We start from the raw sequence: 18,183 nt of genomic DNA, 5'->3' as shown, positions 1-18,183 counted from the left end.
CCCTATGTATTATTACTGAAATCGCATACATTTTACTTATCAACAGCATTATATTTTAAAATAAATATTGAAATATCTGACTGTTCTAAGCATTGTGTAATGTCTATCTTGCAGGTTCCATATGATCATGACGCCATTTTCAATGTATATTGGTCAATGTTTGGTTTTTCGTGTTTTGGTTGATTTAATTGTATGGTGAATAAGTTGTTTGTCTGTCAGGTATCTTCTGACCTTGACCCATTTTTCAAGGTTTATACATTAATGTTAATTTTTTGTGTTTTTGTCTGTTTTTGCCATACCCATAAGCAAATATGTCAACTAAAAACAGTTCGCTTATCGTAAGATGTTTTGTATAAATTCGTCTTATGAAAACTTGTATTATACTGAACGACTATCTGTATATTGTGTAACTTATTATAAAGAGAAAGATCAATATTTATCATATATCATCTTCCCTCCTATACATTTCTAGGAAAATGAGTGGTTAAAAGCAACCGCGTGGATACCGTGTATATTCCGTAAAAGGTTAATAGGGAGGTGGGACTTATTTCAATACGCAGTTTGTATTCGTTTTACGTCCCTATATAAAAACAACACGGTCTTGAGGAAAAATCTTTGAAGGTTTCAACAGATAATGCAATTATGATGATGAAAGATTGAAAATATTTATAAAACACATTCATAGCTTCGTTCCATAAATATCGGGTTATGTCACTTGCACACTATGTAACTAATAATATTCACATAACACTATTAACTAATAAGACAACCTAATAATTATACGACTGCTGTTGTAATAAAACTGTCTATTTTTACATTACGCGTTTACTTTTCTACATTGGCTAGATGAATAGGGGGAGGGTTGAGGTTTCACAAACATGTTTAACACCGCCGCATTTTTGCGCCTGTCTTAAGTCAGGAGTTCTGGCCTTTTTTAGTCTTGTATTATTTTCATTTCAGTTATTTGTGTACAATTTGGAAATTAGTATGGCATTCATCATCACAGAACTAGTATATATTTGTTTAGGGGCAAGCTGAAGGACGCCTCCGGGTGCAGGAATTTCTCGCTACATTGAAGACCTGTTGGTGACCTTCTGTTGTTGTTTTTTCTATGGTCGCGTTGTTGTCTCTTTGACATATTTCCCATTTCCATTCTCAATTTTATCATGTGATAAAAGCATTAAGTTCAGAAACTAAACCAAAAAAATACAATGTTAATGAAAAGATGCAACTAGATAAACACATATGGATGCACGAAGTTACATTTGTTATTAACGTTAACAAAAACCGTGATACAACACATATGGAAAAATAAAAACACTTTATAAAATTGAAAAAGGAAATGGTGAATATGTCAAAGCGACAACCACCCGACCATAGAGCAAACAACAGCCGAAGGCAACCAATTATATGCATAATAGTACAGTGATAATTGACGAAATATCCATATCTTGTATCAGCCTTCATTGGTACTAAACTCTCATATACATGTAAATACTACGAAGCACTTTTTGGATTTATCTTCAACAGGAACACCTAAAACCAAATATTTGAAAGCGAATGATGTATACGCACCACAACAAGTGACCATCTACATGAGCAATACAAAAGAAAAATCAATTATTCGAGTGGTTAAATAGATAATAGATAATAAATCCATGGACAAAAAACAAAATCGGGGTAACAAACTAAAACCGAGGGAAATAGTGTTCTTTGCATTTTGTGCTGTTATGGAACAACTTTTTGATTTTAGATTTATATAGAATATAAAATCAAAAAGTGGTTCCATAACAGCACAACATGCAAAGAACACTGTTTCCCTCGGTTTTAGTTTGTTACCCCGATTTTGTTTTTGTCCATGGATTTATAAGTTTTGAACAGCGGTATACTATTGTTGTCTTTATATTTCACAATATCATCAACACAAATATTATCTTCATCCAAATATCCATATCTTGTATCAGCCTTCATTGGTACAAAACTCTCATATGCATTTAATTCAATAAAACTAGACTCGTCTTTATCCTAGTGTCCATCACTACTATCAGCCTTCAATGGTGCCAATAAAATCGCTTCCTTTGTTTAAATCGTCATCATCGTCGACAATGTGTTTGTAATGGTCTGAGTCACCTTCAGCCTTCGGACAACTGGGCACTCTTTTAGGTGGAACGTAGATATTTTCCAAGATTTTGTCACTATTAAAACAAACACATAAATCAAAAATGAATGCCATAAATGGAGAAGCAGCAAATGATAAATACAATAAAGCCAATGACTTCATACTTGTTCTATTAACAAGCTTTGAATTGCTTACAAAATATTTTTTAATGTAACTATGAACTACTTAAAACTAACTACTAAGTATGTTGAACAAGATGGAATAACTCTTTAACGTACTGAAAATTGGTACTTTGGGTTTCTTGAAATTACTTAGATTTTCATATGCTTTCACAGAATACACAAACTGTCATTTGTTAATTCATGCCATGGTTCTGTTTTAAATAAGCATCGGCTATGTCTTACTAAAATATACAATAATAAGCTTTTTAACAATAAAAAGAATTATTAATCCCAGTTTTTAAGAACTTGTTTTTTTTTGTGTTAGAAAAATTTTGCTAATCAAAATGAAAAATTTCATTCTAATTTTCTAAGCGGGGAAAAAAGGGCATGAAAGTGATTTTAATTAAAAATGTTTGCAATTGTAAACTTCACGAAAGATTTGCACGATGTCGAATTGACATACATACCAAGTATACAGTGCATAAATTCACCAAGAGGACATTGGGAGATGATGGTCACTGTTTGTGTACTATTTGAAACGAATAAAACACATAGCAACAAAATGTAGCTTGGTAGGTAGCCTATGTGGAACATAACATTAAAGAACCCAACAAAAGTAGATATTGAATACTCAATCTTGAAAATTAAGTTTTAGCGTTTGAAAGATATTGTTTTGTTATAAACATATGCAGTATTTTCATAGTGGTCAATACATGATTGATATCCCATAAAAAAATATTTATTTGGACTGCAACTTCAGGCAATATACTTACATCGGATCAACAACACATGTATTGACCGATCTAAAAAGGCTTAATTATATATAACTGTTTTACACACCATGGTGATTTTTTGAAATACTCGCAGTTACGTTTGTTATTTCTTTGAATTACGTTGACTTTTTTCAAATATTTTAGATTGCTTATTTTAATTATTGAATTCAAATGAAATAAAAATTAATTATAAGTATCAAGCAAACATATTTTGCATTTACTTTACCAAACGAATTTTCTTGAAAATATAACTTATAAATAGATGTAGGAAGATGTGGTATGAGTGCCAATTAGACAACTCTCCATCCAAATAAAAATTTATAAAAGTAAACCATCATAGTTCAATGTACGGCATTCAACACGATGCCTTGACTCACACCGAACAACAAGCTATAAAGGGCACCCAAATTACTAGCGTAAAACCATTGAAATGAGAAAAAAATACTGTGATATTATGATAACTCAATATTACTGAAATGAATAACTTAGAATGAACAAGAATTATAAGCACTAAAAATACATTAATACATGTGCTAGTTATAGTTAATAATCACATGAGTTTTTTTCTTGATTTAATAAACTACTTTATTATAGTAATTCAAAGTAATGTGTATCTGAAAGTTTTACTGGAGTTTAAAGTAAACTATTGATAAATTGAAATAAATATTGTCAAAAGTTTGCTGTGGATAACGACTTTTGATCATGATAAAGAAGTATTTCGAATTTACATAAAAAATCCGAATTCGTGGATGCTTTTTAAAAAAGTACATCACATACTTTAACACGAATTTTGACGTGAATCCGACGATAAATTGATATGTCTCACTTCTAAGTGACTCATATCATAGGCCCGACAAAGTTATCTTATATGTTGCATATTTTTAATCTGATATCAATTTTAAACAATGAAAACATATTCAGTATTTTCAATTCATATTCATTAACACATGTCTAATATTTACTCTTTTAACACATACCATTTGTTTTGATATTACAAGTTAATACTAACAAGAGGCTGTCACATAGACAGCAAACCGGATTTATTAACATTTATTTGTGTCCTGGCAAAATCACAAAAACCATTACTAATGAACGGTGAAAGTGAAAATCGTGAATATTAAATTTGACTTCCATTTTGTCATCAGTATAAACATATTAAAATTTGAAAGGCTTAGATTGATTGGTTCATAAGTAATTGCACGAACATGAATAGAAATGCCATTTTTAGATCTTTCAAGAACCATAACTTGTATGCTCTGATATCAGAGTCCATTAAACAAGTTTTAATTGATGCAGAATTAACATGATTAAGTTTGATCCCTGTACGCCAAAACAAAAGTGAAAATAATTCAACTCTCAACTTACATTTTTTTCTCATCAACATCATCTTTCGACACAAACAGTGGACGTCTGATAATATCTTGTTTTCTATCTGTTTCGACGTTAACTTGGATCATCTTCTGGAAATCTATTCTGTACATACTAAGGTTGTTCTCCATGGTATACAAATGAGTCTTCTGTTTAGTCTGATACTTCCTCTCAAGGGTGAAATCATCCTATAAGAATAACAAAATTATATGAAAAGTGATTAAAAACAGGTATATGTCAAAATGTTATTTCACCTCTAGGAACCCAAAGCTAACACCCGAGACACTAAAAAAAATGAAAGTTTTTTTTTCTAAAGGTGCAATGTATTACACACGTATTACAAGTGAATAAGGAACGAATAAGAAACAGGGTACCAATCGAGCCCTTAAACATATACATATACGCCCTTATAGGGTAATGTCACCTCTAAGAATCTACAGCTAACACCAGGGATACGCGAATCAAAAAGATTTTTTTAACAGGTGCCATGTATAACACATGTATTACATACGAATAATGAACGAATATCAGGGAATCAGTTAAGCACTGAAATTGGTACATTCGAGCTACTATGATTATTTCTCTTTTAAGAGCCCATAGCTACCACAAGAGAAAAGACAATAAAAAAGTGTTTTTTATAGGTGCAACGTATTACACACGTATTACAAGTGAATAAGGAACGAATAATAAGAAAACTGGTATTACTCGAACGCTGAAACGGACACATTTAGCGCGTAAAGTGTAATTTTACCTCTACAAACCAAGAACTATTTTAGAGATAAGAAAGTAAAGCAACAAAAGGGGGAGACATACTAAAATCGAATAAGTAACGAGTAAGGAATAGGTAACGAATAATAAAAAAGGAATAAGTAACAAAAAAACCACATAAGGAATAAGGAATGCATAACGAATAGGTAACGAATGAGGAATGGTTATCAAAGGTACCAGGCTTATAATTTAGTACGCCAGACGCGCGTTTCGTCTACACAAGACTTATCAGTGACACACATTTCAAAATATTTATAAAGCCAAACAAGAATAAGTTACGAATAAGGAATAAGGGATAAGTTACCAATTTGACGACCCTTGCTATTTCTATTTTTATATGAATTACATCAACACAAATTAGCAGGGAGTCCTTGCGAGACATTAAAAATCAAGGATTAAAAATATTTCGATACCCCTAGCTAGTCAACCCTGATAGTAACCCCTTGTGCTGTCGGTTTTTTCTTTATATTTTATTTGTATAAAATGTGACGGCAATGATGACAAATCAGTGTTAAAAAAAACTTTAAAAACTAGTGGTTATATTACATACATAAATCAGGTCTAAAACGTTTTTATTTGCTAACCGTTTTGACATTATAAAACACGTGAGATCACTCCTAGCTTTTGATGAGGTTCATGATGCTCATTCTTTAGTTGTCGATGTCGTGTTTAGTGTACTGTTTTGGGGGGTATTTTCCTTGTTCAACTTAGGCGTTGTCAGTATATTTTGACTTATGAGTTTGAATGTCCTTTTAGTATCGTTTGTCTCTTTTTCATGTGATATGAAATTCAATTCTGGTTCGTCATGCTGTGCAGAACTTTTAACATCTTTTTTTAACATGCTTGTTCACAAGGTAACGGTTCACACAAAGACCTTTCATCATAAAGGTCTCCAATATGACCAGTCTTTGCTGTAACTCTTACACGTTAGGTTAAGAATCGCTTTCATAGCTTCTTGCACTAAGACGACCAAGCTACTTTAAAACCACTTCCGCAGTAAACATAGACTTGAAGTGTGACAAAAATATAAGTTGGACACCCTAGTATCAAGCTTTATGCAAACTAAAAACATAATGAATGCATTTTAAAGTACATGTGACTTATTTAGTGTTCCAAATATCAATTATAACGTATCTCTACCATCTGAATATGTTATATATGTGTCAAAGCTGGATTGTTTTTTTAACATTGCAATGACTATGTGAATTTCAACATATCTTACAATTTGTTTGTTAAAGGATGAAAAGCACATTTTTATCAATCAATAAGATACAAATGTGTATAAACATCTGCAATTATGTATAAAAAAAATTCTCCAAATGTGTATTAAGCATCTACAAATGTGTATAAAACATCTCCAAATGTGTATAAAACATCTCCAAATGTGTATAAAACATCTACAAATGTGTATAAAATATCTACAAATGTGTATAAAACATCTCCAAATGTGTATAAAACATCTAAACATGTATACCGTTCTCACCTTATTGTGCATGTTCCATTTGTTACTGTCATCTTTCCAGTACCATCTCCACTGTGTTGGATAACTAGCACCCCTCATTTCCCTCTCAGTGAGAGAGGGGGTACTCAGACGCCTGACTTTACAGCACTGGGCATGCTGATTGTCGCCAACGGCTGGTTGACCATCATAAATTATGGCCTGCATCTTTGAGAACCGAATATTATAACTGTATTTGATACCATTGTATTTCACCTAGAATTCATTTAGAATGTTTGTTAAAAGAAATTGACATTTATGTAGTTACTAGAGTATGTCGTTACATTTTGTAAGTTTTTTCTTCTTTGAAATACAGTTGTCATAAACAGTATGTTCACAAAACCATCACATGAACAACTTTTGACTCACAAACCATAATGCATACTGTTTTTGACTAATTATGAATACTATATTTCAAATATATAATAACTTACATGTATATATCCTAAGACTTGTATTATAACGTATTTAGATATGATATACCATGCAATTGATAGATTAATAATACTATTGAATTTATACAACTATTTCTCTCTCGGGCCACAATTAAGAGATATGTTGACCTTTGTTTCTACTACTATACCACACAACAACGTAGTAATGTTTTCTCAATGGTTAAACCATGCATGATCTTATTAGTTCCGGTATCATACCTTTATAACGAAGGATCAATTGCTGACCAAAAAATAACACAATATTAGTTTATGACTAAAATTACATGAAATCATTTAAGAATATTACTAACGGTTAAAAATGTCGGAATATTTTTTTGTAATTCTTCTGTCTTCAAAAAACAATATATTACCTAAGTAACCTTTGTAACTTTTAAATACTTACTTCAGTCCTCCAAAAAAATATAATACCAAATTAACCATTGTAACTTCTATATACTTACTTCAGTTGATTCATCATCTAGTAAATAGCAGTAAACTTTCTCTATTTTCTCGTTCTCTACTAATGTTAGAGAAACCCATTTGCCAATTATTTTTATCTGCCACAAGTAAGGAACACCACTGGGCAGATGCAGATTTTCACATGATGTGAAAGGACATTTTTCCTTGGACACAAAAAAGCAGATTTTGAAATTTTCTGTTTCATCCTTTAACAAATTAGGGTTTCTTTCCTGATAATCTGGATCAGATGGAGTCAGTTTTGAAGGCTTTGGTGGGGGTTTTGGCTTTACAACTTTTCCAGAAGTGGCTCCCTGTTTTTCCTGTTTGTTCTTTTTTATCATTATCCTATCTTTTGTGATGTTATCATCAGCATTGTATTTTTGTTGTAGTAAAACTACCCTAGGAAGACACTGGTCGTCTTTTCCTACAATTCCACAAATGCTATCTTCTGATGATTTGAATCTTTCACTGCGTACAGGTTTCAACTTTCTCCTATCATTTACATCTTCTATACTACGATTTTCACCAGAAGTGATCAGCTTTCTGAATTTTGGATCACATGATGCAATACTTGAAAGACCTTCACTACTGGTACTGACATTACTATAACATGGAACACTGGTATCTACTGCATCGTCTGAGTGTTGTTTGAGGTCAGTACCGTCAGATTTATCAGCAATTTCTTTTCTTTGTCTCGGTGGTACACTTATATACTTGAATATTCGTGTCTCTGGCCATCTACTCATATTCCATGCTCCCAAAACCCATTTGTTGTGAAACTGAGTGAGAGAGTGAGTTTTCTTGAATTTGCATTGGCCTTCGCAAGTTCCAAATACTTTTTGCTCACATAAATGTAAGTGTGGGCATCTTTTTTCTCCATTTTCCACCTTACAACCATTGTTGTAAACATAATCTGCACAAACTGAAAGAGAATTACAATTCAGGATAACTCTGATATCAACATCACTATAATCACTGAAGCCAAATTTATTCTTTATATGCTGATTATGTGGATTTCTTAAACTATGCGACAATAGACAACTGCTTTCTTTACAATTACCTCTAATGAAACGCCTACAGATATGGAAAAAATCACACTGAGTATTCTGACATTGACCAGGATTTTGTTTATCGTTCCATTGGATGCAGATTTTGGCCTCTTGATAAAATGGTTAAATATAAACAATATCATTTTCGTCCCAGAAAATATGAAATCTTCTACTATGCTTTTTGAACCACGAACATATATTAGAGCCCTTAGGAAAAAGATCACAACGCCTTAAAAAGTCTTCGAAAGTACATCCTCCATCAAAAGATTTGATCAAGAATTTAAATACATCAATGTCATCTACATCATTTATTTCTCCATCTTCCTGTTCATCTGTTCTCTCCAGTTGACGTTTACCACCTTTTCCACGACCCATATCTCTACCATTACCCCTCCTTTTTTGATTCTCAAGAACATTCTCGTCTTCCGTTTTTTCATGTTTATTTTCATTATAGCCATGTCCACCTCTCCCTTTTTTATGACATCTACCCCTTTCTCTATCTTCTTGGTGTTTAATTTGTGTTTCTTCTTCAGACATTAATAATTCAGATAGTTTCGTCTGTTCTGATCTTTGAGGATTCTGTTTTTTATTCTCCCCTGGTTTATTTTTGTCTTTTTTGCCTTTTTTCTTTTTAAGTTGTTTTTCTCTGTCTGGAGTTTGTTGGTCTCTCTGTGGACTATCTTGATGTTCAATTATATTCAAATTTCCTGCCAAGATATTAAATATGTTGTGTTATGTTCATTTGAATTATTGATCTAATGGAGACATATGTGCATGCTTGTGTTAAGCTTTATTTATTGTAATACTTTTGATGATTTTAACACACAACTTTTAGTGTTGAAAGTTCAAATTTTCGAAACATAATAACATAGTTATTTTTTATTTACCCGTATATATGTTGAAAGTTAAGTGTTTATTGTCGAAGGGTTATATATTTCGCAGTGGTGTCTTGCCATGGCTTTATTTGAACATGTTTGTTTGCTTTGTGGCCTTGAATTTGTGTCCCTTATATTTTATTAACTATGCATTTGTATTCAGGTATCGCAGATCAAATTTATTCGTTCTTAGTGTGTTAATTTACATTTTTGGATTGAGTTAAGACTTTCTATTGATATTTTATCGTGTGTTTTTCTATGTTGTGATATTATGCTATTGTTTCAGAAAAAGGGAGAAGGTTTGGTACCTTTAAAACGTTTAATCCCGCTTTAAATTTTTGCACCTGTCCAAAGTTAGTAATCTAATGTACAATTCATGTGTAGTTGTCGTTTGTTTATGTAATTTATATGTGCTTTTCGTTTCTCGTTTTTTATATAGATTAGACCGTTGGTTTTCCCGTGTGAACAGTTTTACACTAGTAATGTTGAGCCCCTTTATAGCTTGATGTTCGGTGTGAGCAAATGCTCCGTGTTGAAGGCCGTACATTAACTTATAATGGTTTACTCACACCACATCTTCGTATATCTATCTATGAAGTTGTCCTAAGTGAAATCTGCTATTTAACACTAGAAACCTTATTCATAGGTTATCGTACAACCTTCAACAATGATTAAATTCCAAACCGCATAGTCTGCTATAAAAAAGCGCGAAATGACAATGTAAAACCGTTGAAATGAAAACACTAACGGTCTATTTTTTGTACAAAATATTGAACGAAAAAAAGTAATTGAAATACAGCAACACACGACAACATTACCTCAGTATTCACCTCAGAAACTAAAAAAAACCTTTGAATAGACTTATTAAGAAGGGATATAGTTATGCCTTATGTTATTAAAGATTGCATATTTTGGCGTTAATATTGATTCACTATCGGAACTAAACCCATTTATTCAAAAACCAGTTGTTTGCATGACACGGGTTAGGTTCTTCTCATATATGTTATGATGGTATTCCATTGTATACTAAACCCCTAACGAGAAGGATTCTGCCTGATGTTCAAATGATGAAATCGCAATCTTTCAGTCAGTTTACTTGAAGTCTTGAGCTGGCATGTCAGTTAACTGCTAGTAGTCTGTAGGTATTTATGTGTTATTGTCATTTTGTTTATTTTCTTTGATTACATCTTCTGACATCAAACTCGGACTTCTCTTGAACTGAATTTTAATGTGCGTATTGTTATGCGTTTACTTTTCTACATTGGCTAGAGGTATAGGGGGAGGGTTGAGATCTCAAAAACATGTTTAACCCCGCCGCATTTTTGCGCCTGTCCCAAGTCAGGAGCCTCTGGCCTTTGTTAGTCTTGTATTATTTTGATTTTAATTTCTTGTGTACAATTTGGAAATTAGTATCGCGTTCATTATTACTGAACTAGTATATATTTGATTAGGGGCCAGCTGAAGAATGCCTCCGGGTGCGGGAATTTCTCGCTACATTGAAGACCTGTTGGTGACCTTCTGCTGTTTTTTATTCTATGGTCGGGTTATTGTCTCTTTGAAACATTCCCCATTTTCATTCTCAATTATATTGAAAAAAAGCTCTAGGCTGACTAGGGAGAGGCACATACAGAATATGCCGGAGTTAATCCAAGACCTATATTTGCAAGTATATGCCTGCACGCTGCGTTAACGTCTAGTTGCATGTTTATTTCAGTCCAAGATTGCTCTGATATATAACATCATTTTAGGTCTGATTGAGATAATTATGCAATATTGTGTTATTCGAAACCAGTGTTTTGGTGAATAAAAATAATTGAATAAATAAAATGAAAATGTGTTTTGAAAATATAGATGTATTTACCTTGAGGCGAAATTGTCGGAGTGTATGGTGACATCATTAGAGGCTTAGGTGGCAGTCCTTGACCTGACGGTGATCCAGAGGGAACATGAATCGGTAGCACGAAAACTGCATAAAAAACACCTTATTAAGAATTAATGTTTATCATAAAAGTTATTCATAGATGGACAATTATAAATAGAATTGTATACTGTTTCATTTAATTTATTTTGTGTAATACTTTTATCCTGGTATTTATGATGTTTATTAGAACCACTGGGTCGATGCCACTGCTGGTGGATATTTATCTCCCCGAGGGTATCACAAGCCCAGCAGACAGCACTTCTTGTGCTGACATTAATTATCATTGATATGGTTATATTTATAAATTAACTGTTTAGAAAATTTTGAACTTTTTGAAATACTAAGGCTTTTCAATCTTGGTCCTCAATGCTCTTCTACTTCGTACTTTTTTGGATTCGAGTGTCACTGATGAGTCTTTTGTAGACGAAACGCGCGTCTGACGTATATACAAAATTTAGTCCTGGTATTTATGATGAGTTTATTTATTATCAAATAAAGTCATTGTAAGACATAAACTTAATTTAATATAGCAGAGTGGTTACCAGAATGTTATTTAAGTCTGTACGGAACATGTCGGGCCATGTTGCATACTAGTCATTTTGGGGCCTTTTTAGCTTGCTTTTTAGTTTGAACCAAGGCTCCGTATTGAAGACCAAAATTTTACCTAACATGGTTTACTTTTACAAATTGAAACTTGACTTGAAAGTTGTCTCATTGGCACATACCGCATCTTTTTATATCTATATGTTGATAGGCAGACACAATTTTCAAACATGTTTTTAAAACTAAGAACTTTAGGTGTTTTTGTTTTATTTCGTTGTTGCCTTATTGACATATACTCTATAATCACTTCTTTTCGTTATTATTTTTTCTTTCATATTATTATTATTATTTTCATTATCAGGTTATTCTTCACTGATTCTTTAACAGTCATTAATAAAAACGCGATAACATATTAATCGTCTTTAAATCATTTAACTTACCAGTGACACTCTGTTGAGGCGGGTTTATATGCTGTGCCGGTAATAATGGTGGTGGCATCAGTCCTTCTAAATCCTGACTATATAGTTGTGGTTGATGTGGTTGGTTGTATCCATCAAACTGGTTTTTGGGTTGGTTGTAACCTTGATGCTGGTTTCGTTGTGGGTTATATCCTTGATGCTGATTTGGTTGTTGGTTATATCCTTGATGCTGGTTTGGTTGTTGATTATATCCTTGATGCTGGTTTGGTTGTTGGTTATACCCACGATTGGCACACATTCCTTTGGGTCTTCCTTGATACTGGTTTGGTTGTTGGTTATATCCTTGAAACTGATGTTGTTGCTGGTTATACCCTGGATCGGTATACATTCCTTGAATTCTTCCTGGATACTGGTTCGGTGGTCGGGTAAATCCTTGATCTGCATGCATTCCTTGAGGTCTTCCTGGATATTGGTTTGGGGTTTGGTTAAATCCTTGCTCTGGTTGTTGGTTATACCCTTGATTGGCATGCATTCCTTGAGATCTTCCTTGATATTGGTTTTGAAGTGGGTTTAATTCTTGATACTGGTTTGATTGTTGGTTATCTCCTACATTTTTGTACATTTCTGTTGATCGTTCTTGATGCTGATTGGTATACGACTGCCACCCTTTTCCTTTTGGATGATTATCAAGTGGTCTCTCTGGAGAACATTCTTTCTACTCAAAAGAGACAATTTAACCATGTAAGCCTATATAAAACAAGAATGTGTCCCAAGTACACGAATGCCCCATTAGCACTATCATTTTCTATGTTCAGTGGCCCGTGAATTTGGATAAAATCTCCAATTTGGCATTAAAATTAGAGAGGTCATATCATCGGGAACATGTATACTAAGTTTTCAACTTCATAAAAAACTACCTCGACCAAAAACTTTAACCTCAAACGGGACAGACAAATGAACGAAATAACGGACAAACGAACGGACGAACGGACTGACGGACGCACAGACTAGAAAACATACTGTCGATATATGCATAAATAGGGCATAGAAATAATCGGAAAAATGCAATTTCTTAGCTGCACGTTTCTTTATTAAAACCATGAAAATATCATATATGTATTTTGTCTGTCATAGAATCAATTTTTGTAAGCATCTTGTATCTTCTTTTATAGTTATTTGTATGAATGTTATATACTATCAATGCAGTGATTAACAGTTTTCCAGGTCCTGCGCGTACATGGTGGGGCATCAGATATAGAAAAATGTTATACTACTATGACTAGGAAAGTCATTTCTGAAGATGAACTCACAATTTGATAAATTGTTTAAATAGAATGGATTTGTAAAAGCAATTGTCAAATCTGAAATAAAAGTAAAATTGTTGTAGACTGTATTATATTTTCTTAGCAAGGACAACACACATATCTGTTTTTTTGTTGTTTAACATTTAAACAACTCCAGCTACGTATGTCCTCTTCACACTTACCCCGTTGGAGGTGTACTGCTTGAATTTTAAGTCTGGTTTATTTATGAGTTGGCATTTAACTTTAAACTAGTACTCAATAACTGCTAGTAATGAGATATTTGCACTTTGTATATTCTTATTTCTGATGTTTTGTTGTACTTAATACTGACAATCCCTATCCAGATGGTTTCACAGTGTGTTCCTTATTTTGGGAGGTGGCTCATTGTTGAATGCTGTATGGTTACAGTTACTGTTTACACCTGTACTTGGTCGTTAACCTTTATGGAAATTCATCTCATTGGCAATCGTACGTCATCTCCCTATACTTTTGTTTATTAAGTTTGACAGGAAAACTATTCTGTGGAATGAGATATTAAGTTGCTAAATATAATGTGCAATTGAAATGACTGAACAATATAATGTTTGACACCGGATAAGATTTGACAAAAATAGTTACACGTCTAGATAGGATTTCATGAACAAGGTACAGTGGAATAGATACTGGTTAAAGTCTGACAACCAAAGAATCGCCATCTGTGATGAATAATATATTACACATCATTACTGCCGATGAAGAGATTAAATACTTCAGATCGGTCTCGTCTGCACTGCATGAAAAGAGTGTAGGAAACATTAAATTTAAAAACTTAAATTAAACATAGTTTACTAAAACAATGGCAGTAACTAACTTGTACCTGATTTCTAGATATTACTGGATCTTGATAATCTTGTTTTGGTCTATCTTCATTACCATCTAAGTTACCATTTTCGTTTTTGACGTTAGTTCTCTCTGAATTCAAAATCTTTTTTATCACTCCTATTGGTTCATTCAAGTTACATTCTTTCCGGGCATTTAATTCTCTTCTATCTGATTCTTTAGGAGATACTATTGCTGCAGTAGAGAATACTATAAACAATATATATTTCCGTAAAGAATGACCAGACATTTTACTTTCACCTGCAACTGAACTTGGAAATTCATATGATATTAACACAGTGAAACACATTGTATTCATTATCATGATTGATATAATAATGCTTGTCCAGAAGAAGACCACTCTTCTCAGAATATATATTGTATGATAATTCCATACAACGGACTATTGATATTTGTAAATCACATTAACCTGACCTAAACCTTTTATGCAATTTCATGAATTTATCCTATTCTCACAATTTTAAGTCACCCTACAAGGACTGTAGAGGCTATAAAACGACCGTATCCCTCAATTAGGTATGTGTGCACCCTAAACTGTTGAGACTCTTAAAAATTGAAGACTAAAAATATCCTTTGTTAGACTTGTGTTGTTGATATTTCTCTCTTTGCAGTTTCTCTCGATATTCTCTGTTTTCTGTCCAACACAAACATTGACAAAGAGCAAAACCGTGTTCATTTAATGATACCAACTCTTATACAAATATAACTCCCAATTTCATCTATGCTAACATATTTACCATGTTTACAGATCTTGTTTTGCTGTTTTAAGTTTTTATCTATCTCTCATATGTATTCAAGATTATTGTTCAAGGAAAAATAGAGGGTAACATTAATCGTTTAAGAACAAGAACTGATCTGGCAGTTTGATAGACAGTAGGTAAATACCATCATTCAATTCATCCTTTATCTGTAAGATTATCTCTATGAATATCTGTATTCAAGATTTGAGGCAAAACTTCATTGCGTACTAAATTCTGTATTTTACATGTTTTAAGTCTTTTCTATTTTTCATCATTTCGTCCATGTTGAATGGCAGTCTAGGACAGATTTTAAAAAAAACTAAATACACAAATAAATGTAGTAAACGGACGACGATGGACAACGACGGCGCTCAATGTTTTATGGGCTAGATTAGATAATAACATATCAAAGCATTTTATACACGGATTCCAACACTAGTTCTGAAGTTGCATATATGCATAAATCTATATTTTTATGTATGAATAATGTTGACACATTTTTACACAACCTATATAGAAAACTAAAAAATAAGCAATACCGATCGTGTATTATATAAAAAAAGAAGATGTGGTATGATTGCCAATGAGACAACTCTCCACGAGAGACCAAAATGTCACAGAAATAAACAGTTATAGGTCACCGTACGGTTTTCAACAATGAGCAAAGTCGATACCGCATAGTCAGCTATAAATTAAAAGGCCCCGAAATGACAATGTAAAACAATTCAAACGAGAAAACTAACGGTCTTTTGCATGTACAAGAAATGAAAGAAAAACAAATATGTAACACATAAACGAACTACAACCACTGAAAAACAGGCTCCTGACTTGGGACAGAAACGTACATACATAATGTGGCGGAGTTAAACATGTTAGCGGGATCCTTACCCTATGTTTACATTTATACATAGTTGATGTTTTCGATTAAAAAAATACAATTATGATATGAATTTTGGTATGTTTCCAATCGAATAAGAGATTTTTGATAATTAATTATGGTAGATATGATACTAGCATATTAGGCTCTGTACAATCAAATTTGATAATGATGCATGCACATTTGAGTTATTGTGTAGTTAACATACATTGTACATTGTATCACGTATTTCGTATAATGCATACCACAAAAAAACTACATGCCATGTTTAGTTTCAAAGTATTACTCTTGTTAATTTTTTCAGGTACGGGTACTTCTAAGATAAGACACAAGGATGCATTGTTTGACAACGAAGGAAGACATCACAAAGATAGTGTACATGTAACAGAACAATTCATGAAAGATCGTGATAATCACTCCGGGGAACTATCTTCGCCTATTAATAAGACGCCAGGTAAGATTGTCATCAATGGATCGATGATCTACTGTCTTTCGTGCTTTCGTGCTTTAATCAGACGAACGTGTATATTGATGATTTCAATTTAACTCAAATGTCGAATAAATGTTGGTGGTTTGTGTTGTTGCTTTTTTATTTTAATTTTGCTTCAGTTTGTCATTAGTTGTTGTTTTCTTTTTCTTTTTTCTAATTTTTCTTCTGTAATCACATGGCGAATGGAATTTAGTATCGCATATCCTATTATATATACTAATTATATAAAAGCCTAAGAAATATTACTAAATATAGCAAAGTGTACATTGAGAACGATTTACCCCAAGAAACACGCAACTTTCAAGCAAGCGTCCGGACTGTACTGAAAGAAATTGGAAGTGAGAAAAGTTACAGATTTTCGGGTAACCGACTTATAAAAAAGCACTAGAATGTATTGCGGCTTGGGGTCTGGAACTGCAGGGGATGGTCAGTAAAGAACAACGATAACTCGCAATTCAGAAATGGTGTATTGGATTATTCTCAGTGCGATGTTCTTGCGCTAACAGAAACATTTTTGCGTGGCGACGAAAGATTAAACATCCCCGGATACACATTCTTCGGTCATAACAGGAAAGTTTTACATAGAAATGCTACCAGAGGGTTTGCAGGAGTAGGTTTTCTCGTGAACAATGAAATTTTTAACTTTTACGATGTTGACATACTAGATATTGAAATAGAAGGAATACAATGGATTAAATTTAAAACAAAATCTACCGATATCTCGGTTATCATAGCAGTGTGTTATTTGCCTCCAGCTGATTCAAGCAGAGCCATGGACTCAGATTTATATTTTCAAAATTTGCTTCAACAAGTTTATAGTTACCAGAACTATCCACAAAAAAACAAAAATGAAACAAACATTAACAACTATAGGTCACCGTACGGCCTTCAACAATGAGCACAGCCCATACCGCATAGTCAGCTATAAAAGGCCCTGATAAGAAAATGTAAAAAAATTCAAAAGAGAAAACTAACGGCCTTATTAATGTAAAGAATTAACCTATAAAACTGAGAACGGAAATGTGGAATGTTTCAAAGAGACAACAACCCGACCGTAAAAAAAAAACAACAGCAGAAGGTCACCAACATGTCTTTAATGTAGCGTGAAATTCCCACACCCGGAGGCGTCCTATATATGTTTTTTTACTCTTTTTTTTATGGAACTATTACCTCACATATGCTGTTATTCTTTTTGATTTTTAACTTACAATGCGGAATGTATCTTTTTTCACCTAACCTCGTCGGTCGACTATTGTTTTTGCAAATCTCAAAAGTTTTTCTATCAACCTTAATATATTTACCTTCCAAAACGTAATAAAATTAGAAAAAAGGGGAGAAAAGATACCAGAGGGACAGTCAAACTCATTGATCGAAAATAAACTGACAACGCAATATCTAATCTGGCCCATAAAACATTTAGCGCCGTCGTTGTCCATCGTCGTCCGTTTACTACATTTATTTGTGTATTTAGTTTTTTTGAAATGTGTCTGGATGACCCAGACTGCC

The 18,183-nt window shown here is 33.0% G+C and overlaps 2 protein-coding genes across 2 annotated transcripts; both read right to left on the bottom strand.

The window, feature by feature from the left end:
• Positions 1-1,826: 1,826 nt before the first annotated feature.
• On the bottom strand, positions 1,827-6,897 carry LOC134693781 (zinc finger CCCH-type antiviral protein 1-like). Its single transcript, XM_063554690.1, has 3 exons — positions 6,673-6,897; positions 4,419-4,609; positions 1,827-2,195 (listed from the first exon to the last, which is right to left on the bottom strand). Exons 1-3 carry the CDS (start codon positions 6,853-6,855, stop codon positions 2,045-2,047), a joined length of 525 nt encoding a protein of 174 aa, XP_063410760.1. The 5' UTR covers positions 6,856-6,897; the 3' UTR covers positions 1,827-2,044.
• A 704-nt stretch (positions 6,898-7,601) lies between these two features.
• LOC134692388 (TPR-containing protein DDB_G0280363-like) lies at positions 7,602-14,799 on the bottom strand. The gene is made up of 4 exons (XM_063552837.1): positions 14,548-14,799; positions 12,409-13,102; positions 11,366-11,470; positions 7,602-9,336 (listed from the first exon to the last, which is right to left on the bottom strand). Exons 1-4 carry the CDS (start codon positions 14,797-14,799, stop codon positions 8,753-8,755), a joined length of 1,635 nt encoding a protein of 544 aa, XP_063408907.1. The 3' UTR covers positions 7,602-8,752.
• Positions 14,800-18,183: the final 3,384 nt, after the last annotated feature.

Source organism: Mytilus trossulus, chromosome 12 (assembly GCF_036588685.1).
Source record: "Mytilus trossulus isolate FHL-02 chromosome 12, PNRI_Mtr1.1.1.hap1, whole genome shotgun sequence".
Lineage (NCBI taxonomy): Eukaryota > Metazoa > Mollusca > Bivalvia > Mytilida > Mytilidae > Mytilus > Mytilus trossulus.
This window is presented reverse-complemented; position numbering and strand designations above follow the sequence as displayed.